We start from the raw sequence: 23554 nt of genomic DNA, 5'->3' as shown, positions 1-23554 counted from the left end.
CACAACGGGAGAGGTCACAACAGTGAGAGGCCTGCATACCGCAAAAAAAAAAAAAACAAAAAAACAAAAAAACAAGGGCAATGAATAGAAAACAGTAACAAATATAGTAAATATTAATCCAACTATATCAATATCATTTTAAACATTAATGCTCTAAATACACTATATAAAAGGCAGAGATTGTTGAGCAGGTCAAAAAACAAGGCCCAGCTATATGTTGTCTACAAGAAACCCACTTTAAAGACACATATAGATTAAAAGTAAATGGATGGAGAAAGATAAAACATGCCAACACTAATAAAAAGAAAGCCGGAATAGCTATATTAATTTCAGACAGAGTAGACATTAGAGCAAGGAAAATTATCAAGGATAAAGTGGGGCATTACATAATGATAAAGGGGTCAGTTTTCCAAGAAGACATAACAATTCTTAATGTGTATGAACTTACTAAGGGAGCATCACAGTACCTGAAGAAAAACTGATAGAACTGCAAGGAGAAATAGATGAATCCATTATTATAGTTGGAGACTCCCATTATATCAGAAATAGATCCAGGGCAGATGTAAAGACATAGTTGAACCCAACAGCACCATCAATCATACTGGATATAGTTGACATCCATGTGTCTTCATCAACAATAGCAGAATACACATTCTCAAGCTCACATGGACCATTCACCAAGGTAGACCACATTCTCGGCTCTATAACACACCTTAACAAATTTAGAAGACTAGAAATTATACAGTGTCTGCTGTCAGACCACAGTGGAATTAAACTAGAAATCAGTAACAGAAAGATAGTTCGAAAAAATCCCGAAATATTTGGAGATTAAACAACACACTTCTAAATAACTCATGGTCAGAGAGGTAATCTCATGAGAAAGTAAAACATTTTGAACTAAATGAAAATGAAAATACAACTTGTTGAAACTTGTGGGGTGCAGCGAATGGAGTGCTTAGAGGGGAATTTAGAGCATTGAATGCGTATATTGGAAAAGAAGAAAGATCTAAAATCAATCATCTAAACTTCCACCTTAGGAAACTAGAAAAAGAAGAGAAAGAATATTCAATATTCAATATTTCAATATTGAAAATCAACAAAACCAAAAGCTAGTTTTTTGGAAAAGATCAATAAACTCGAAAAGCCTCTAGCCATGCTAACTGAAAAGGTATGGATCGAAGGGAAATGGACAGGACAGAATTTATGAAAGGGGAGGTTGAAAAGCAAAAGTTTGTTCATGTGCCTCCAACCCTGTCCAAGGGAAAACTTTGTTCTCTCTAGCACAATTAAGTATCTGCTTCAGTTGGCAGGTTGCCCATCGTGGGAATGATTGCATGCAGGTTATTATACAAGATGTCACTACTCATCCAGTTAATTTAATTAATTTAACTTGCTCTGAATCAAGATAAAAAAGCAATCCTGAGATTATACTTTACCTCCTTATGTATTCTTTCTATGGCAAAATAATGCCCTGAGAGACATGAATATTCCAGTTATCTTGGCAGATGTAATTTTCATTGTTAATTAATTTAGTAACATTCCAAGGCTATATCTGGTGAGTGGAACTGAAATTCCTAACTCTGCCATCAGATTCAAAACTGTTTGAGCACAGAAGCATCCAGTGGATTTAGGGGGCTATTTCAGTTCTTGAGTATGCCTTTTACCATGAAAAGTTGGTCAGAAGCATGATTTTAGATAACAAGGCCATATTATTTAAGAAGGCTGCTGAGTAACAGTCTTATTAAGAAAATGTATTCACCTGAGGTTTGTTAGGAGAAAGGTAGATAGAAAGACACTGGAGGAGGGACACCTAGTGTTGTTGAAGGACCCACTGACAAAAAAGCTTTTCCCCACTCCGGGGAGCCCTCAGAAGCCTCAGCAGAGGAAGACCGTTGGCATCTATACGCAGCAGAATTTAACAGACTCAAGAGGGGCCTGGATCCCACACTTATAGTGTGAGGATAATGGGGACATTGGAGAGGAACAGCTTAAAGATAGGGTGCATAGAAAACTGAGAATTGAGAGAGCTAAGGGAACTGGGGATTGCCCAGGAGACACATCTTATTTAAGTCTATGCAGAGAGTAACTGTGCTTGTTTCCTTCTATGTGGTATAAGGAAAGGAATTAACTAAAAAAAGACATAACTCCTGATCTCCCCCTGACTCTATCTTTGGGAGACTTGAAACCTTCAGCAAAAGAACTGCTTAATCCTCCACTGTAATTCAGTGTGTATTTTGTCTGAGGGAAAAGGGAAAGGAGAAATTAGACTTGGATAATCCTCGTTCACAGAAGTTTGGTGGGTACCAACCTATCCCATTATTGAAATTACTAGATGGAAAAGAGAATCAACCAGCAGATTCCTCAGAGACAATATGTTCCTTGACTTTCTCTTCTTCAGTTCATAGCTAGAGACCTATAGGACAGAAAGAAGGGAACTGCCACACAGGTTACATATATTAGTCCTTTGTGAGTTAACTAGGGGAAGTCAGTGCCCTGGAGTCTCCTTACTGTTGGCAAAGCTGAGGACTGTCCCTATGATGCAGACCCTAAAACAAAATACTACCATCCTTTGTATCCCAGTAGGAACAGCCATGAGTCATCCCAGATGATGTATTTATCTCTTCCTGGCTCTAACAGCAATAATGTCATGCTTGAGGATTCAATACCTACATGTAGCAATTGGCTTGGTTTTGTGTCACATACTATATCTCTTCGATATCTGTGTCACTAGTCACAAGGGGAAGGTGAAGAAGATGAGAGTAGATGGATGCAAATCCATTAGTACTACTTCCAAAACAAAGCAAAATACATCTTCTGTTAACTGTGGGAACATTAATGCTCAGAAGTGTGGTCTGTGGATCAGCAGCATTGGTGCCACTTGGGAGTTTGGCAGACCGCTGACCCACTGAATCCCAGACCTACTCAATCAAAATCAGCATTTTACTGAGAACCCCAGGTCATTTGTATGCACTTGGAAGTTTGAGAAGCAATATGTACAACAATATCATCACCTTTGTTTATGAGCAACACGTTTATTATTTTCAGTATAATTTATAACTTGATTAAATTTATGTTTTATAGTGCTATTCTTATGATGAATCCAACATGCTGTAAACTAACAGTTTTTAGTGGGAGGAAAATTTGAGGTGGAATAAGTACAGAGACATGTAGTGAAATAGGTAATTTATTTCATTATACAGTATGCAAATGTTTATTGAGCTCCTACTGTGTATAAGACACTATACAGGGCTTCCCTGGTGGCGCAGTGGTTGAGAGTCCGCCTGCCGATGCAGGGGACACTGGTTCGTGCCCCGGTCCAGGAAGATCCCACATGCCGTGGAGCTGCTGGGCCCGTGAGCCATGGCCGCTGAGCCTGCGCATCAGGAGCCTGTGCTGCGCAGTGGGAGAGGCCACAGCAGTGAGAGGCCCGCGAACCACAAAAAAAAAAAAAAAAAAAAAGACACTATACAAAGACCTGAGAGCAAAGTCCCTGTTTTCATGGTGCTTAATTTTACCAGAGGGAAGCTCACAATAAACAAATAAATTATATGTCATCTGATAAATACTATAGTGAAAAATAGATTAAGGGAGAAAAGGGAATGCTACTTTCTAAAGAAATGTCAGGGAATGCTTCACAGATGTCTTTGTCTGCCTGGACTGCTATAATAATACCACAGACTGGGTAGTTTATAATCAGAAATTTCTTTCTCGTAGTTCTGGAGGCTGGAAGTCCAAGATTAGGGTGCTAGCATGGTTGGGTGAATGCCCTCTTCCAGGTCTCAGACTTCTCCTGTATCCTCACATGGCATAAAGGGTTAGGGAGCTCTGGAAATCTGTTTTATAAGAGCACTAATGCCATTCATGAGCACTCCTCCCTCATGACCTGAGTACCTCCCAAAGGCCCCACCTCCTAATACTACGTATCACCTTGGTGGGTAGGATGTCAACTTACAAATTTCGGGAAGACACAAACGTTCAGACTATAGCAACGGACAAGGTGATCCTTGAGCAGAGACTTTAAGATTGTGTGTGGACATTTGGGGAAAGAGCACTCTAGGTAGAGGGACAGCTTATGTAAAATCCCTGAGACTGGAGTGTGCTTTGTGAATTTGAGGAGCAGCAAGGAAGCCATGTGTCTGGATGATATAACGGAAGGCTAGAATAATACTGTAGCTGGAGAAGTTAGAGAGGGAAGTGTGGGAGGAAAACACAGGTCCTTGCTGGCCCTTTTAAGTGGGATGGGAAACCAATGGACGGTTTTTAGCAAAGGAGTGACATCTTATTTTTACGTTAAAAGATCACTCTGGTTGCTATGTTGAGAAGAATCCATAGGTGGGGAAAGTGCATAGGCAGAGGCAGGGAGACAAATTGGAAGGCTACTGCAATAATCCAGAAAAGATTTAGTGGTAACTCACATCAGGGTGGTAGTGGTGGTGGTGGTGTAGAAAAATGGTTAGAGCCCAGATATATTTTGAAGATACAGCTGAAAGGATTAGATCGAATGTGAGGTATATAAGAAAGCTGGCAAGGATACTTCCTAGGTTCTTGAGACTGAGCAGCTAGGAGAATGGAGCTGCTAATTACTAAAATGGGGGATGCTGCAGCAAGAGTAATTTCTCCCCCTTCCTCCCCCGAAGTTTTCACATATTAAGTTTCACATGCCTGCTTGAGAACCAAGAAGAGATCTTCAAAAGGCCTAATTTGCAAACAACTACTTTAAATTAGTGTCAACTCTGCCACCTTGGGGTGAAAGCAGCTATTAATAGTGAAGGAATGGGCATGGCTGGGTTCCAACAAACTTTACAACACTGGAACTTGAATTTCATCTAGTTTTCGCACATCATAAAATATTCTTATTTTGATTTTTGTTAAGTTGCAAGCAGGATGGTCTGTAAAACCTAAAATATTTACTCTCTGACTCTTTACAGTTTGTCAGCTGCTGGTATTGATGAAACAAGATGGGACATTAACGACGGTATATAGGATTTCATTATACTAGTTTACTTTTGTCTATACTTGTCATTTTTCACAATAAAAGGTTTTAAAAATGTTTAGGTGTACTAAGCTCAAGAGTCTTCCCGTCTCCTTAAACATCCCCCCCACCAAAGTTGCCTATAGCTAGTAAATGCTGCCGTTTTCCTTTTGTTTCTTTTCTTGCAAGAGCTAGACCCTTTTGAAGCCTTGAGTAGTGGTAAAATAAACCCTTTGCACTTGACACCCGGCGACAGAGAAAGTATGAGGCACAAACACGATGAAGGGAAAGGATTTTTGCAGGGGTGTGGGAGCAGCTGTCTGTTCTCACTATACACTCCCACAACCAATCTCCTTTTTACAAAAAAAAAAAAGAAATCCCCTTTAGTTATCACGGTACGGTTCCCTGCCCTCAGAGGACTCGCGGAAATGACGCCATCAGCCGAACGCTGTCTGCTAGTCCGCAGCAGCGGCGGTGGGTGGACGTAAGCACGTCGGTCCTCCTACGCGGCCACCTCGGGGAAGACTAGAGCGCCCCGCGGAGCGCCGCCGCGCACCGCCGCCGGGTCGTCAAGAGCCGGGTCGCCTGCGACTGCGCAGGTATGCAGGGGCGCGGCTTCAGGCCATCCCGCCCCTTCCCAGCCTTCGCGACCAATGAGCAGCTACTGCCCCGGGGCGGGGAAATCCTTAGAGGCCGGAATCATTAGCCGTGAGGACAGCCCCGCCCCTGTCTCCTCCCAGCCCCGCGCCCCGCCTCGCGCTGTCGTCGCCCCGCCTCCCTCCCGCCCTCTTGCTTAGCTGCGGGGTGATACGGGCTTGAGCTTGGGAAGAGGGCAAGGGAAGCAAGTTAGATGTGGGCCTGGCGGCGGCGGCGGCACCACAGTCGTCCAATGTGAGCGCGGTGATGGGGAGCGGGTCGTAGGGAAGACGGGGCCGCGTGGCAGAAATGGGAGGGCTCCGGGTGCTTGGTGGTGAACGCGCCGTAGAGTGAGGGGCGGCCGTGAGGGGGCGAGGTTGACCCGGGTGTGTCCCGGTGCGGTCGGGAGGGCGTGGATAGCGGGTCGGGGGACGCCAAGCTCGCTTTGCCCCCTCCCCAAAGCTTCACTTGGCAGCTTGGCACGTCTGAAGTTTGCCTCCCTTTCGGTTGTTTGGGATGCGAGGAGGAAATTTAAAGGTCCCCCAAAACATTTGGAGGCTTTCTCGGGGTGTTTTCCTTGCCGGTGCGTGCGTGCTCCTTTCTTCTTACTGGATGGAGAGGTAGAGAGGCCAGGTGGGCAGGTCGACTTTCACTCTCTGAGGATTGTCCAAACAAACAAACCAGGAATTCTTCACCCTCCTCCCCACGCCCTGCCCTGCAACACACGACAAACATTCCCAACAAGTTTGAAGAAGCAGACTAGAAAATTCTGAGGGATTCTGTGTCTTTGAAATATGTCAGTAGTAAGTGTACTTTTTCTATGTTTATAGAAAATGTATGAATGGGAACGGCGTTTTTTCTGTTTATTATCATTGGACACATTTTTTGTTATGAGTACTCATCTTTGAGTTCTGCCCAAGAGGATTCTGACTTTGTGTTGATGTGATATATTGTATTAGCTGTCATGTTTTCCTGAAACACAAGTTTCTATGAAATCCAATCAGTTGTAAATGCTTAGCCGGTTGTTGGTGGGAAATGAGGTAGATAAATCTCTAGTTCTGATAAACCTATAATTATTAATATGGCCTCTTTTTAAAGCAAATCCTTGCATATTTTTCTCTTTCACAGATTTATCTAATTGCCCAACGACCACTGATGAAGATAGGTTGGAGTAACTGCTGAAACTGAATTTTATTGACCAGAAGACAGTCCATTTGTTTCACTTCTTTTTGTTTTCCCTACTGCTTTGAGCTTTACTGTAACGGCTGAAAAACTTGGAAAATAAAATGAACATGCTGTGGTCTTGAACTTTTTTTTTTTGAGGAAAAATTAAAGTGCCAGAGTGAAAGCCAGAATGGCATCCAGAGAGAGACTCTTTGAACTTTGGATGCTTTATTGTGCGAAGGTAACTGCTTTCCTTTTTATTTCTAAGTTTTGAAATACTTTGTTATAAAATTTTGTGACTGGCCTTATTAGCGCTTTATTTAATGGATAATAGCATATTTATTCATAGTAATGACCCCAAATTTAAAAACACAGGATTTTCTGTTTTCCAGTTTTTCACGTTTGAACACATACACAATATTGGCATGCTCTTAAAAGCTGTAGGATGTGGTTTTAATATGATATTTGTCTTCAGGGATCCTAAAATTATATAAGTAAAAGTATGACCTTTGAGAAAAATAAAACATTTGTATTTTTGTTTGTGCTTTTTTTTTTCCTCCCACAAGTGGGAGTACAGATAGAGATATTTTAATGAGAAGAGCATTAAGCATTTTTCTCATAATCTTTTAAATTAAAAGATTATTATATAAAAATGCTATTGATTTGAGGTGGTTACTGTAAAGTTGCCCTGATATTAGCACCTTATAAGCATCGTCTTTCTTGATCCTCACAACAATCCTGTGAGATGGGTATCTGTAATTATCCTTTTTACTGATGAGAAAAACTGATGCAGAGTTTAAAGGGGTTAGTGAGAAGGAGCCCCTTCTGCTTCCGTATATAGCCGGGAACTCACAACTGCCTGATTCAAGTCCATGCTCTTATCCATTATGACTGCTCATTATTTTTTTTTTGTCATTCAAAAATAAGTTTTTCTCCATTCGTCTTTATGTGAATTTTTACATGTTAGCTTTGATTTTAGGTTATTGGAGAAGAAGGGTACTACTTAAAAATATGTTTTTCAAGTTAGGAGCTATATTACTACTTTGAAGATACTGGCAAGGGTCAGAGTAACATCTCTAACTTACTCCTTAAGTTACTTTAGGTCTGCGTGGTGAAGTTCTCAAGTCTCAGCTTCCGTTTCTGCATTATCCTGTAGGGCTCCCTTTCTATGCTTTCAGCTTTTTAAAGAACTAAAAGTTCTTTGAAGTTATTCTTTAACAGATGATCTCAGTTATCTTAATATTAAATATTAGAGCTCACACTGGAATTTTCTATGACTTCCTGGTTTGGTATTTTTTATAGTTACTGAAGGACATATACTTTGAAATATTTAATATGAATTTTTAAAATAGCTTTTAGTCTTGTGTAATTTAATGCCAGAAATGTCTTTTTAAAAATAGACCACTCTTCCAATAAAAAAGGGATCCAATTCTTAGTGACTTGAAAACAGTCACTAACACATGTCAGCCAAAAATTAAAATGCATTTTAGTATGCATGCCCAGTACTCGTTTGAAAATTATTTTTTAAAAAATCCATCAAACTTACTAGGTTTTCCATTTTCAGAATGACAAAAAGTAAATGGGGTTACACTGCCTTATTAATTAGTTATATTGTTTCTAGGTCGAGTTCATGTTTTATTCAGGCGACACTGTGCTTATTGAAAAGCTAGTGTAGTTTGTTCGACAAACACAGAATTTTGTTCCTAATGACTTAACATAAAAGTGAATCCTTACTCTTTTATGAGAATGTCTGAGTAAATAATGAAGGACCTTCATGGTCAAATTTTGAAGCCTATTCTTGGACAGGAAGATAAATCGCATTTTTATGTTTAAGATTTAAATCACTTGTGCACTTAATAAGATTAAAATTTTTTTCAACGGTTTTCAAAAAAATCATTATTTAAGATAATGATTTTATGTTTCACCAGTTCATGAATAAGCTACTTGTAAGCTAGACAACAACTTTCTTTTCTTCCGATACCTTGAATTCAAGTAGCTTCCAAATATGCATCATAGATTTAACACTTCTTTTCCCTAGTGAGAATGATTACCAAATACCTGGTTCTCTATAGTACTTTCTCTCTAGCTTTATTGCTGTCACTCTAGCATATAACCCTTCAAACCACCTGACTTTCTTTTTTTCTCCTAACTTTTAAGACTTTTTTTTTGTACCTTTGACAGGCTTTCAGACTACTTCAGGACTGCTCAGATCTTCTCTTAACTTAGCTCCAGCTAAGATCTCTTTTTGGGCTTGCAATTGTGCAGTCTAGTTTTGGCTTTGTTGCTGCTTTGTTTTTTGACCTTGAGCAAGACTTATCTCTTTGGGTCTCAGTTTTCTTATTTGTCAAGTAGTAGTGTGTATACAAGGAGAATTCTTGTCTAACTTACCATAAGATTTTCATTTATTTTGACCTCTGAGGGACGTGGAGCTTTTTTGTCCTTATTCTATGGATTATCATATAGAACTTTTTAGTTCATCTTTCTTTTTAAAGCTTTTATTGTGAAAAATTTCAAACACGCACAAATAGAGAGGATACTGTACTGAATCCTTTGTATCTGTTACTGTGCTTCAGTAGCTATCCGTTCATATTCAGTGATGTTTCATGTAGAACCCTCCACTACCCTTCCCTCTACCCCTGAATTATTTTAAAGCAAATCCCAGACAACATATCTTATCCATAAATATTTTAAAATATATCTATATTATAAGAACTCCTCTTAAAAACATAATCTCAATATAATTCTTTAAACCATCAAATATCTGGTTGGTCTTCAAACTTTCCTGGTAGCTTCATAAATGTTCTTATTTTGCTACTGTTTGGTTGACACAATATTTAAACAAAACATACATGTTGTATTTTGCTGAAAATTTGTCTGTTAAGTCTTTTAATCTATGGGTTCCTCCTCACCACACTTTTTATCCCTTCTATTTATTTGTTGAAGAAACCAGATTTTGACATGAGAATTTCCTCAGTCTGGGTTTTGCTGGTTGAATTCTCTTGATTTTAATTGTTACTTCTATTGGTGTCTGCAAACTGGCAGATCTAGAGACTTGATTGATTCACATCCTGCTTGGCGGCTGGAGGCTAGAATAATTAATGAGTGTCTTGGCCATCAGTGACTTTTGCCTGTATGCATTAATTATGTCATTAGGAGTTTGCAAAACTGTGATATTCAGATTTTATCATTTCTTTATTTATGAGTAGAACATATATAGAGAAATGTCCCCTCATCAGTTATTTGATGACAGTTCCTTAAAGGGAAGGCAGGCAAAATAAACTTTGATTCTTTTTTTTAATGTTGAGCCTTCTTTTTAATTTATTTATTTTTTATTTTTGGCTGTGTTGGGTCTTCGTTTCTGTGCGAGGGCTTTCTCTAGTTATGGCAAGCAGGGGCCACTCTTCATCACGGTGCGCGGGCCTCTCACTATCGCGGCCTCTCTTGTTGCGGAGCACAGGCTCCAGACGCGCAGGCTCAGTAGTTGTGGCTCACGGGCCTAGTTGCTCTGCGGCATGTGGGATCTTCCCAGACCAGGGCTCGAACCTGTGTCCCCTGCATTAGCAGGCAAATTCTCAACCACTGCACCACAGGGGAAGCCCTAAACTTTGATTCTTTCTGTTTGTTTCCAGAATAATGACTTGATTGCTAGCATCCTCCAAAGGTGACCAGTTATTTTTCTTGAGTATCAAGTTCATCCTTAATGATTAAAATTTAAACATTGTCTATTATTGTGCTGCCCTGTTTGGTATGCTATTCATATCAAACACTGTATACATACCTGATTAAAGAAGACGACTTTGAAGATTTATGAAGATCTGTTTCAGGGCAATATGTATGGTTAAGACATCTTTTGTATTTGTTACAGTGCTAACCTCGGCACGTGTATTCCACAGTGTGTTAGCAATAGATGAATATTAAGGTGCCATCATAGAGTTCTATGTAAAGTGATGTTTTAAAGGTTGCCATTGAGCATTATGAAAGTTCAGTAGGTATTTAAATAGGACTGTATCAGAAATAACCCTTAGATAATACTGTTGGGTCAAAGGAATACTAAGGAGATATAGAAATGTCTTTTTCCCATTAGTCTGGGTTTAGTTGCGAGCTTAAATACTAGTGATTAAAGTTTTTAAAGTAGAATTAAAATAAATTCCTGGTTTCAGAGTTTACCAGATGGGTCCCCATATATTAAATGCAATATTTCAAAAGAATTTGGGTAAAAAACTTTGCAGTTTTTTTTTTTTTTTTTTTTGCAGTTTTTTTAACCAAAGTTTTCAGGTCTAACTTTTCACTTTCTAGGAATAGGATTTAATTGCATTGTTAAGAACATGCATCTTCCTAGTAGGTTATTTATTAATCTCATGTAGTTGTTATTACATAATAGAGGCAGGATGATTTCTGATTACCCAGCATTCCTGCTCTATACAGGGTCTTTCACTAATGTATTAGGCTACTAATTTAAGTTATGTAGTCTGAATTTTTCTTGCCTCCAAACAGTCATCCCCACCTAGGGTCAAGGATTTCATCAACAGTGCATTTCATATAGCTCTTATAAGTTAAACATTAACTTGGAAACAGGTTTAATTTTGTATCTGGATTTTAGTACAGTAGTTAACTACTTCTCATCTGAGCATACTTTTCTCAAGTGTAGAAGGTAACTTTATTTTTTAATATCTAAAGATTTTAGTTTATATTGTCTGTGTTAGGCACCATGTAATTCCCTGTTTCTTTTGACATTATTTCTTAATGTGCTTGTGGTAAGAGAGATGGCACTGAAAACAGTTTTGGTTTCTACATTATCATACAACTTTTTGGAATTCATATGTTGAATAGAACAGATACGTACGTATCCCTGTCTCAAGTGCACCCCTTAGATAGGCATAAGGATATATTTCTGTTCAACATTTAGCCTTTTGGTAGTGCTACAGTTGGTCACCGAAATATGCAGAAGAAACTGAGTCCTCAAATTCTTTGATAAGATTAATTCATTTTCGTTCTGTGTAATGGAAAGTATCAACTGCATTAACTCAGTAAAAAGATACAAAGTGAGTAAAAACATGACATTTTGAAATGTGGCAATGTGGGTTGAAATTCATGGTTCATTTTTGTCACTAGCTGTTTTTTTTTTGAGATTCAATTTACACTGGAAAATTTTGTGAAACTTCAGAATTAGAGCCAAGATTTAGTCCCAATTCTGTTTCTGATTTTAAGGACCCAAAGACAGGTTACCTAGTTTCTTTATGTTTCAGTTTTTTCATGTTTCAAATGGAAAAAATAATTATTTTGCGTATCTTTCAAAGTTGTTGAGAACAAAATGAATTGACTGTATTTAAATGCACTGTAAGGGTAAGCTAAGAAATATAAAAATGTAATCTTTATTAGCATGTAAAGAATATGTATATGAGCATGAGAGTATGTGTATCAAGATTACTTCTATTTTGTCTTTATATGGTATAATGATAGTGGGAAATACTCTCTTGTCTTTTTACCAGTAGTGATGAAGCTGTGCTCATGAACGTCTTAATTTTTATTTTATTTTTAAATTAATTAATTTTTGGCTGCGTTGGGTCTTTGTTGCTGCACACGGGCTTTCTCTAGTTGCAGTGAGTGGGGGCTACTCTTCGTTGAGGTGTGCAGGCTTCTCATTGCAGTGGTTTCTGTTGCAGAGCACGGGCTCTAGGTGCGCAGGCTTCAGTAGTTGTGGCACGTGGGCTCAGTAGTTATGGCTCGTGGTCTCTAGAGCACAGGCTCAGTAGTTGTGGCGCACGGGCTTAGTTGTTCCGCGGCATGTGGGATCTTCCTGGACCAGGGTTCAGACCTGTGTCCCCTGCATTGGCAGGAAGATTCTTAACCACTGTGCCACCAGGGAAGTCCTCCCATCTTAATTTTTAATCTATTTATTTTTGCTTTCAAGCATAGCGCTTAATTATCCCAGTAATGATTTGGGATTTTTTTTTTTTTACTCTAAACCAAGTTTGCTTTGGATCTTGGTGATGCTCCATTTCCTGCTGTTGCCCTTTGTCCTGCTAAATCTGGAATATGACTGAAATAGATAGTTTTGCAATGAGCTCAGAGTAAACTTCCTTTTCAGAATAAAAGTTTTGCTTCATAAGGAAAACAGAACTTATAGGTGTTTTATTCAGATAAAAAGGCATGTACCTCTTTTTATATATAGATTTGGAAAAAAACGGATGAATGAATATTCTTCTAATGAGGAAATTGTAATTTATTTATACAATTTTGGTTGTAATTGTAAGTGAAACTTTTGGCAAGGCGTACCAATATACATCAACTCTTATAATTTAGCCCTTTTTTTTTTTCATTTCAAATGAGTTGGTTTAATTCCAGGTGGTACAGAATTCAGGATAGGACAGGGGCTTAAGGACACAGGATTGGCAGGATTCTGGGCTGGGTTTATGCGGATCTCATAGCTGAGGTAGAAATGGCTGAGAGGAACTAAAGACAAGATGAGCCACTGTATGGTTTTTTTTTTTTTTTTTTACAAAAGTTTATTCTTAAATGTGCATTAGGTTCCAAGACAACACTTATTCTAGCTATGGGTAGCAACAGATGTTATGGCAGGGAATCCAGATGTTTAATCCAGATGTTTAAACAGGAATGGAATTAAGGATCATCATTGCTTCAGGCACAAGGAACAGCTTACTTTTTGCCAGATTTCTTAATTCCACCTGTGACCTTTCCCTACGGCCTTCGCTTTTAGCTCAAGTTTCTTGTGCTCTTCCTTCTGTTTCTGCTTGAATGCCGTATCTTCCTCATCCATATCCTTGGCTTGCTTCTTGGGCTGCTTCAGGTGCTTCTTCTTGCCACCTTCGCGGCCCGACATGGTGCCTGCTGCCCTTTCCCCCATCCCTGCCACCGCAACCCATTTTTAATAAGTCTCTGATATGTGCAAAGTGTAGATAGAAATAGCTCTCAATTTACTCTGGCTTAATAATGACCTTGTATATAAAGAAAGTAATGTTGTTTGACTCTAAGGCAAAACAAAACAAAATCATCAGCTTAGTAGTATTGGTTACCAATTACATGTTCATTTTAGGAAGTTAGATGTGAAAGAAAGCAAGAAATGAGTATTTTTTGTCAATAGATGTGAGATTTGCCCTTAGGAAAGGAATATTACTACCTTTGTGGTTTGACTTGAGGAGCTTATGCACTACTCTAAAAAGTTGTTAAGATGCATGGCAATTTTTTTTATTATTCTTTCCTTTTGAATATCAAAATTTAAATTTCCCTGGTAGAAGGTTGAATTGATAGCCCTTCAATGTGTAGGTGTGGAGGAAGAGGGAAAAGGAAGAGCCTAAAATAATTTTCAGGTTTTTTGGTTTTGCAGACTTGTACTAGGTCATCCCATTCACCAAGTTAGCTAGTGCAAGTTCACCAGGTTTTCAGGTAAACATGTGAGTTTGCAGTGCCTGGGGAATATCTAGGTAGAGAAACACCCCACGAAATGGAGTTCAGAAGGCCGTCTGTGCTGGAAATAAAGATTTGAGAGTTGTCATACTGGCAATTATTGAAGAGTTACATGAGAGTAAGAAGGGAAGAGGTTCAAAAGTCAGGGAGTCCTGAAGAATATTATCTTTTAAGAGGAGGATAGAGGAAGAAGAGTCAGGAGTTTGAATGGGAGGAGAGCCAGGAGTGAGTGGTTGCCTCAGAAAGTAGAGGGATGTCAAATTCAACATAGCTTTGAAGAAAAGCATTATGGAGTGTGTATTGGATTCCAGTTAAGAGATTAATTGGTGGCTTTAGCAAAGTAGTTCTAAAAAGAGTGGGGAAAAAAGATGTTAAAAATACAAGCCCCCATTTTATTTTTGAATTGAATTCAACAGACTTAAAATCACTGACAAACTGCTATTAAAGTTTTAAAATGTTTACTCTTGATTTTTGTGCTTATCTGGCCAAGGACCTTTCAAACTTATTCTTAACTATATCTAAGGAATATCAGCATTTTCTTTTTTTTTTTTTTTTTTTTTTTGCGGTACGCGAGCATCTCACTGCTGTGGCCTCTCTCGTCGCGGAGCACAGGCTCCGGACGCGCATGCCCAGCGACCACGGCTCACGGGCCCAGCCACTCCGCGGCATATGGGATCCTCCTGGACCGGGGCACGAACCCGTGTCCCCTGCATTGGCAGGCGGACTCCCAACCACTACGCCACCGGGGAAGCCCAGCATTTTCTTTTAATTTATGTCTTGTGACTTAGATTTAAACTGGTAAAATTATTCTTTGGTTGAACCAAAGCATTAACTGATCCATGCATTCCACACAAAAGTCATTCAAGCATTTCAAAACAGTTTGTCTCTAAAAAAACCCCAGTGGTTTTGTTTGATGCCTTTAATTTAACTACTACATGATCTTTCCTGACAATAAACTTTAGAATAGTAGGAAAGATATGTACTATTTCAATTTATGGTGTCATTGTGAGGTGGGTTTATACTTTACTGAATAATTTTGACTTATGATTTTTGTCAAAATGTAACATTTAACTAAGTTTTAAAATATAAAATTTTATTTTGTAATGAATGAACCTCATTTGAAGCATGACAATATATAGACTTTCTAATTTAGATTTATGCTCTAAGAAAAAGTAGTAAAGATGTTTTACTTTTATAACAAGCTTTAAAAAATTTTAAATTTAAGGTATACAAGTTAACTGTAGAAAATTTAGAAAATACAGATATGCAAAAGAAAGTAAAAATTTCATTATTCAGAGATTTTTAGTTAAAGTACTTTTATGCATGTGATTGAAAAATCTGTGTAAATTAGTTACGTTTACTACTACAAATCATTAGGATATCAAATTTGAAAAACTTCCATCTGATATGAAACTTGAATATTGTTTTAAACTTATAAGTCCCATTTAAAAAGTGTCAATGTTATATTTAGTTAATGCATACATAGTGATATGCTTTTCCTTTCTAAGGAATTTATTTTAGTCCAATTTAGCTAGTTTTTATTGGATGCCTACTGTATGTACATGTTACTTACTGTCATTTTATCCCTTGAATTTAATATTTTTCCTCTTTTAAAAAATTTGGTCATTTAAAAAAAATTAATAAACTATATTTTTAGAGAAGTTTTAGGTTCACAGCAAAATTGAACAGAAAGTACAGGAGGTTCCTGTGTACCCCCTGTCCCCATATATGCACAACCTTCCCAATTATTGACATCCTGCACTGCAGTGCTACATGATCACTTGACTGACTTCCCAAAAACACTTGAAGCAGAAATTTCTTTACCTGTTAACTATGTGTGAAACTCCAAGATGAACACAAAAAGCAACAGGACATATTACACCTAACATTCCAATACTCTAGATGTTGGTCTTTTCAAGCCTTGTTAATTTTAACTGAGAATTCTCTACACTCTATTGATCAAATGTAGAACTTCATTAAAATAGTTATCTGAATGAATAGTTACTTAAAATTTAAGAAATACCTAAAGTAAAAAAATCTTTGTCATTAGGGGTTGGTGTATTCTAAGCCTATTTTTATGCACAGACCTCTATTAGAATATTGCTTCTTTTCTTTGTGTTAAAATGGTTTCCAAATCTTTCCTGGATGTGACTGGTTTTTTATCAGAATTTCCATCAAAATTTTATAACTTTCATCTGGTTAATTGACTGTGAGTTCATCTGAGGTCATGCTTTTCCAACTAGAGTCAGTTTCCCACTTAGATTGTGGGATGTGGGACCTAAGGGAGGATGAATGAAGTCATCAGCGATTGCTTAGTTGAAGAGGTAGCATTTGATTGAGGTTTTAAAGAATTAATAGTTTAATAGTCACAGAGGGTGTTCCAGACACATATAAGGCATGAACAAAAGTACAAAGGAAAAACAATCTTAGTATAGATTTTCATCATTAATGTCAAATTATACCCTGCTGCTCTGTTTTCATGCCTGTCTGTGTACACAATAACTTCATTTTACTGATTAATTTAGTATAATATTTTGAAGACATTTTGAACAGCAGGTAATCTCAACATGTTGGAGTACCAGCTGTGCACATAAATCTAGCAAAAGGACATCACCATGAACACCTGTTACCAGGTTTGCACAGGCAGTGACAAATATAACAGCAGCCTTTCTGACAGCAATTATAAGATGCATTTTGATTTCAAAGATCCCAAAATGTAAAAAATTATATGTCTTAGAATCAGAGAAATGTGGTATAAAAAGCAGTTGTAAAAAAGGATGTCTAGAAATAGGAAAGAAATCCCAATAATGATATTTAAAAACCAATAAATTGGATACGAGTTTAGATAGCTGAAGAGAATTAGAGAGTTGGAAGGGAGGTCATAAGAATTATTTTAGAATATATCCTAGGAAGTCAAAGAGTTGGAAAATATGGAAGGTTCTGAAGGATAGTATGAAAACATTTAACACATATTTAATTGGACTCTGAAAAGGAGAGTAAAGAAAGCATGAAACAAATGATAATATTTGAAGAGATTGCAGGTGAGAGCTTTCCAGGATTGATGAAAGTCTAGTAAAACTCAAGGAGAAAAAATAAAACAAATTCCATACCAAGATTCATCATAGTGAAACCACAGTGGTTTTGCAGAAAACCAAAGGGAAAGAGAAAATTCTGAAAAGCTGCCAGAGGAAAAAAAGATTATCTTCAAAGGGATTACACATTAATAGCTGATTTTTCAGTAATAATGATGGAAGGGAAAGGATAATGGATTGATATCTTTAAAGAAAATACTAATGTAGAATTTCCAACCAAGTGACATTTTTTCAAAGAGGAAAGTGAAATAAAGTCATTTTCAGCAAAACAACAGTTCATCAGGAAAATATAACAGTTTTAAATTTGTGTGTACCTCATAACCTAGTCTCTGAAGCAAGCATTGACAGAACTACAGAGAAATGAACATATGACAGTCATGGCAGTTTTTTAATTCAATTTATCATATTTTAGTATTTTTTTCTCAGTAATTGGTAGAATGAACAGACCAAAGAAAAAAATCAGTAAAGATACAGAAGATTTAATCAATAGGATCGACAAATTTAAAAAGGGATTTATGTAGAACAACACCCATACATTCCTTTCAAGCACACATATTTACAAAAATGATGATATGACAGACCTTAAAGCGAGTTTCAACAAATTTCAGATGATTGAAATAGAGTATGTTTTCTGACACGAATGTGGTTAAGGAAGAAATGTTGCTAAGGAAGAAATAGCAAAAAAAAAAGTCATGAACTGCACTTGAAAACAAACCTTTGATTAAAGAACAAGTAATGAAGGAAAATTAGAATTTCGGGGAGGTGGAACTGAATGATAAAAGTAAGCATTTTAGAGCTTCTAAATGGGGGGTGCCTATAGCATTACTTAGGAAAATTTATGGCTATAAATGTGTTAGAGAAAGAGGCTAAAAATAAATGAACTAGTCATTTGTGGTAGCCAGCCTTCAAGATCCCTACCTCCTGGTATTCACACCCTTTTATAGTCCTCTCCTACATTGTATCAGGGTTTGTCTGTGAGCAGTAGAATTTGGCAAAACTGATGGTATGTCATTTCCGAAATTAGAAAAGACACTGTTGTTTCCATCTCAGTTACTCTTTTTTTCCTTGGATCATTCGCTCTGGGGGAAGCAAGCTGCTATGTTGTGTGCAGCCCTATGGAGAAGCCCTTGTTGCGGACAACTGAAACCTTGCCAACCACCACGTGAGTGAAGTTGAAAGTTCCTTCAGCCCAGTCAAGCTTTGCTATGACTGCAGCCCTAGTTTCCGTCTTCATTACAGGTTTGTGAGAAATGCTGAGCCACAGCCACCCACCTAAGCTGTTTTTGAATTCTTGGCCCTGAAAAACTGAGATGATATTTGTTGTTCAAGCTCCTAAATTTAATTTGTTATGTAGGAATATATTATTAATATATCATCCATTTCAAGAAGACAAGGAAAGAACAGAATAGGCCCAAAGTAGAGTGAAGGAAATTGTGAGGGCTTTTTTTCTTTGATGTGAAAATTCTGAAATTTATTATTTTTCAGTTGTTGAAGGAAGTGTACATAAGAAGGTTGACATGTATCACGGAATGTTTAATTTTAATAAAAATTATTCATTATTTAACAGCTTGGGATGAATGACATAAATACAATCTGTATCTGGATATAATTTTAATTAAGAATCTGGAAGTGAGTTTGAAAATAAATTAATAGCTCTTCCTTCTTCAGATCTTTCTAGTAGTCATGGTGGTATAAGGAAATTATAAGGTTTATTACAGAAATTACTCATAATAAAATATTGGATCTAGGAAAAGATAATAGGTAGCTTCTAACATCATGTAAGAGATAACTAGAAATTTATCTTTTGAAGGACATGTATAACACCACCTATGTTGTGTTTTTTTGGGGAAAAAAAAAATCTCTAAATCTGACAGTCTGTAGATCTACTACTTCGCAGGAAGTACAGAGGACTGAGGAACATGTTAAATGACATAAAGATGTGCAGTCAGCAAAATCCCTAATGCGAGAAATACTAAATGACAAATGGCCCAGTGTCTTCAACAAATAAATTAGGGCAAAAAAAAAAAAAAAAAGAAATGTAATAGAAACCTACAGGTTTAAAAAGACTTAAAAGATATACCAACAGTTTGCAATTTATGGACTTTATTTGGGTCCTGATCTTATCTGTTAAAAAAGGCATTTGTGGGACTTCCCTTGGTGGTCCAGTGGTTAAGACTTTGCCTTTCAATGCAGGGGGTGCGGGTTCAATCCCTGGTTGGGGAGCTAAGATCCCACATGCCTCGAGGCCAAAAAACCAAAACATAAAACAGAAGCAATATTGTAACAAATTCAATAAAGACTTTAAAAATGGTCTACATCAAAAAAAAGAGAAAAATCTAAAAAAGGCTTTTGTGAGCAAGTCAGGAAAATTTGAACATCAACTGATATTAAAGAACTGCTAATTTTTTTAGATATGATAATGTCATATTTTAAAAGATACCTTTTATGGATACACATTGAAATATTTGTGGATGAAATATGATATCTGGGTTTGCTTAAAAGTAACATTAGAGGATGGGGCTATAAGTGAAAGAAGATTGGTTACGCATGATTTGAAAGTTGTTGAAACTGAGTCATACCATTCTCTCCACCTTTTTTGTATGTTTGTGATTTCATTTAATAAAATGCTTTTGGAAAGAGCAGAAATTAATAATAAACATAATAGAAAGGATCAACCAAATAAAAAGTTGGTTCTTTGATAAAATTAATGAAATTGAGTCAGGAAGATAAGGTTTGTGGTTGTATGAGTTTCAGAAATTTCATATTATATTCACCCCTTCCAATGGCGTTCATAAGGCATAGTTCATCTTTTTAAAATTTATTTATTTACTTATTTGGTTGTGCTGGGCCTTAGTTGTGGCTCGTGGGCTCCTTAGTTGCGGCAGGTGGGCTCCTTAGTGTGGCATGCGAACTCTTAGTTGCTGCAGTTCCCTGACCAGGGAATGGAACCCGGGCCCCCTGCATTGGGAGTGTGGAGTCTTAACCAGTGCGCCACCAGGGAAGTCCCGCATGTCATCTTAAAGATAATGTATTGTTAAAAGTCTTGTTTAATTTTGCTTAACTAGTGCTTCTCTAACTTGATTAAACATAGCCATCTTTCCTTTTTCTCTTTTTTTTTAAACTTTTCAAATTGTATCTGTTCTCATCGAAACCGACAGTATTGTTAAGTACTTGCTTAGGAAATGGTGACTTCTCCAGTCATAATTCTATGCACCTGTCCCACTGCTTCCTGTTCTTTCCATGGTGGGACAATACCAAATATTGTACATCCTTTGAGCATATCTTGCTATTTTCTATCTGTCTGGAATTCCCCTCTCCCCTCCTCTCTCCTTGAGAATATCTGTTTATGATTTGTGAAAACTTTTGAGTATTTTTATTACTCAGTTACCTCCAACCTTGACAGATTCAGTAGCTCCCTCTGTATTGTTTTGATACTTTTCACAACTGTTCTACCTCTCATGATGTTTTGCACATATTTGTTTATGCTCTTCTTTCCTACTGAAAAAAGAGCACTTTGAGGACAAGGTTATGGTTTTTTTTAATTGAGGAATAATTGATATAAGATTATGTTTTGTCTTCATGTCCATAGAGTCTAGCACTGTCCCTGGTTGGTACATGGTTGGCATGTACTTATTAAATGTTTTTTGAAGCAGCTGAGTTCTATTATAAAACCTTGAGGGCTGGCCTAGTATTTCTGTGGGAGGAATTTATCTTCTTTTGCTAGGACATTAAAAATATGTTATGAATATAACTGACTGAAATTAACTTTTAAAATGCAACTCATATGTAAGTTGCAAGTTGTCCAACATATGGTTGAAATATATGTATGTATCTAAAAGTTTATAAAACTTGAAAGAATACTACAGCCCAAATATCGTTGTGTGGAGGAAGTAAGGTGTTTCCCCATTCTTACCTGTAACCCTAGCCCATAAGAACTAGGTGAAATTGTATGGATCCCTTAATTCTGTTACCCACTAAAGCCTCCCAGTGGAGGAGTGGATGTTATAAGAAGGTAAAAGCCTCCTGTGCTTTAATGTAATTTAAATAATCACATTCGGCTAGTGGTCACTGCACTGGACAGCACATCTAAGTGTTTAGACTTCATCCTCTGGTAATGGGGGGACGTTGAAAGTATTTGGACAGGAGAGAAAAGATGATTAGATTCAAATTTAACAAACCCCATTAGTAACTGTGTGTAGGTGAGAGAAACTGAAGCTACAGAGACCTGTAGGGAGCTACATAACAGTCCAAATGAAGGACTGTCTTAACGGCAGATGATTGGATGAATATTTGAGTACAAGATCAATAAAGTTGATTTTAATCATTTTATAATTGCTTATTTTATTGAGCATTTGCTAAATGTCAGGTATTGCTGAGTGCCTTATATGTATTATCTCATTCAGTGCTTTCAACAGCCCTATGAAGGGAAGTATTACCTTCATTTTATAGATCAAGAACAGATCAGAGAGATGAAGTAACTTCCCCAAAGTTACACTGAGAGCAAATGCAGAGATTTGAAAGGAAAAGAATACAGTTAAAATCATGTGGCACAGGGGATCATGAAATATTTAAATGTGTATGTGTAGCATAGGACATTCCTGTTTTGTGAGTGAGCCGTAATTTAGGCACATAATAGGTTATAAAAATAGCATTAGGGACTTCCCTGGTGGTGCAGTGGTTAAGAATCCGCCTGCCAATGCAGGGTACACGGGTTCAATCTCTGGTCCAGGAAGATCCCACATGCCGTGGAGCAACTAAGCCTGTGCGCCACAACTACTGAGCCTGTGCTCTAGAGCCTGCGAGCCACAACTGCTGAGCCCGTGTGCCACAACTACTGAAGCCCGTGTGCCTAGAGCCTGTGCTCCATAACAAGAGAAGCCACTGCAGTGAGAAGCCTGTGCACCACAATGAAGAGTAGTCCCCGCTCGCCACAACTAGAGAAAGAGCATGCGCAGCAGCGAAAACCCAATGCAGCCATAAGTAAATAAATAAATAAATTTAAAAATAAATTAATAACTTTAAAAAAAGTAACATTATACTTAGCATATACTATGTGCCCTTGACTAGGTTATTTAATTTTCACAACCCTGTAAAGAAAGCTACTATCATTATCTTCATTTTTATAGAAGAAACTGTTGTGCAAACATAGGGTGACTTGTTCAAGAAAGTGACAGAGCAGGGGTTAGAATCCATGTAATCTGGCCTCAGTGCTCCTGTAGTACTTAATACATTTGTGTGTTGTGTTAATAAATATCATACAAATGGAGAGATAGACCCTACTGTGGTGTTTCATTGTATCCAGCTCTCTTAACCATGAAAGTGGCTAAGCTTGAGATTTAATTAATATTGTTTCTGGGTGTGTGGACATTTTTCCTTTTATGGCCTTTGGCAGTAAAGTATAGATCTTCTTAAGGGTTTTCTCAGGCTGTGTGGAATGTGGCTGTTTTATGTGTTAAGTTGTTTATGGCCTTGAGTTTACTGATCCTTAGTTCCTCTTTTCCTCTTTTTGTCCACTAAGCTCCATTTTATTCCTGCTCACAGTTCAAAGACAGTGTAGTGTAGTGTAGTAGAAAGAGCACAGTTGGATTCATATATCTTTGCATTTTAATCCCAGCACTATTTATGACTAGCTGTATGACTATGGATAAGTTATATATCCTTAGAACTTTGCTTTTCTAACCTGTAAAATGGGGGAAATGAAACCTCTAGATGGTTGTAAGGAGTAAATGGGATGATGTACACTTTTTAAATACCTGCTATAATACTTTGCACATTGCAGAATCTCAAAAAAAAATGTAACTGCTTCACTTCTTACTAAATAAAACATTTCCAGCTTTAAGTACCATTTCTTTCTTTATAGTTAGTTGCTCAACTTCGTAGGAGAACTCTGTACTTAACAAACTCTCAATTACCAAACACTTGGTAACTCTGACTTTCAGACTTTGAACTAGATATGGTAGAATTTCTAAATAAACTATGAGGAGGAATACATTAATTCTTTATGGCATTATAAACTGTTTTGTGCTGAACTTTTACAGAGTTTATTAAAACTCTGCTTTATTAAAAAGGAACCGTGATAACGAAAACTCCGGCTACCTGTATTTCTGGAGTCTTATCCTGATGAATGTATGAATGAATGAAGTGCTGGTTGGAAATGAAAAAAGCAATTAATGAAATCCTTGAGAAAATTTCTCACAAGAGGTAGTTCTTTTTCTGAAATATTCCTGTCTTCTCAGTGATGATGTGGATTATAACAATTTATGAT

At 37.4% G+C, this 23554-nt stretch overlaps 3 protein-coding genes across 3 annotated transcripts in view; 2 read left to right on the top strand and 1 right to left on the bottom strand.

The window, feature by feature from the left end:
* CARF (calcium responsive transcription factor) overlaps positions 1 to 6916 on the top strand; it is a 96128-nt gene extending 89212 nt beyond the window's left edge. Inside the window, exons 20-21 of the mRNA XM_060152295.1 lie at positions 4929 to 4975; positions 6737 to 6916. The gene's annotated coding sequence lies outside the window, so the exon portion shown is untranslated. The remainder of the gene's footprint in view (positions 1 to 4928; positions 4976 to 6736) is intronic.
* The window catches only part of NBEAL1 (neurobeachin like 1), a 175565-nt gene continuing 158883 nt past the window's right edge, over positions 6873 to 23554 (top strand). Inside the window, exon 1 of the mRNA XM_060152294.1 lies at positions 6873 to 7013. Within this exon, the coding sequence (XP_060008277.1) occupies positions 6963 to 7013 (51 nt within the window). The 5' untranslated portion in view covers positions 6873 to 6962. The remainder of the gene's footprint in view (positions 7014 to 23554) is intronic.
* Positions 13449 to 13613, bottom strand: LOC132521691 (translation machinery-associated protein 7-like). Its single transcript, XM_060151350.1, has one exon. It carries the CDS (start codon positions 13611 to 13613, stop codon positions 13449 to 13451), a length of 165 nt encoding a protein of 54 aa, XP_060007333.1.

The sequence above is a fragment of the Lagenorhynchus albirostris genome, chromosome 6 (genome assembly GCF_949774975.1).
Source record: "Lagenorhynchus albirostris chromosome 6, mLagAlb1.1, whole genome shotgun sequence".
In the NCBI taxonomy this organism is placed as follows: domain Eukaryota; kingdom Metazoa; phylum Chordata; class Mammalia; order Artiodactyla; family Delphinidae; genus Lagenorhynchus; species Lagenorhynchus albirostris.
This window is presented reverse-complemented; position numbering and strand designations above follow the sequence as displayed.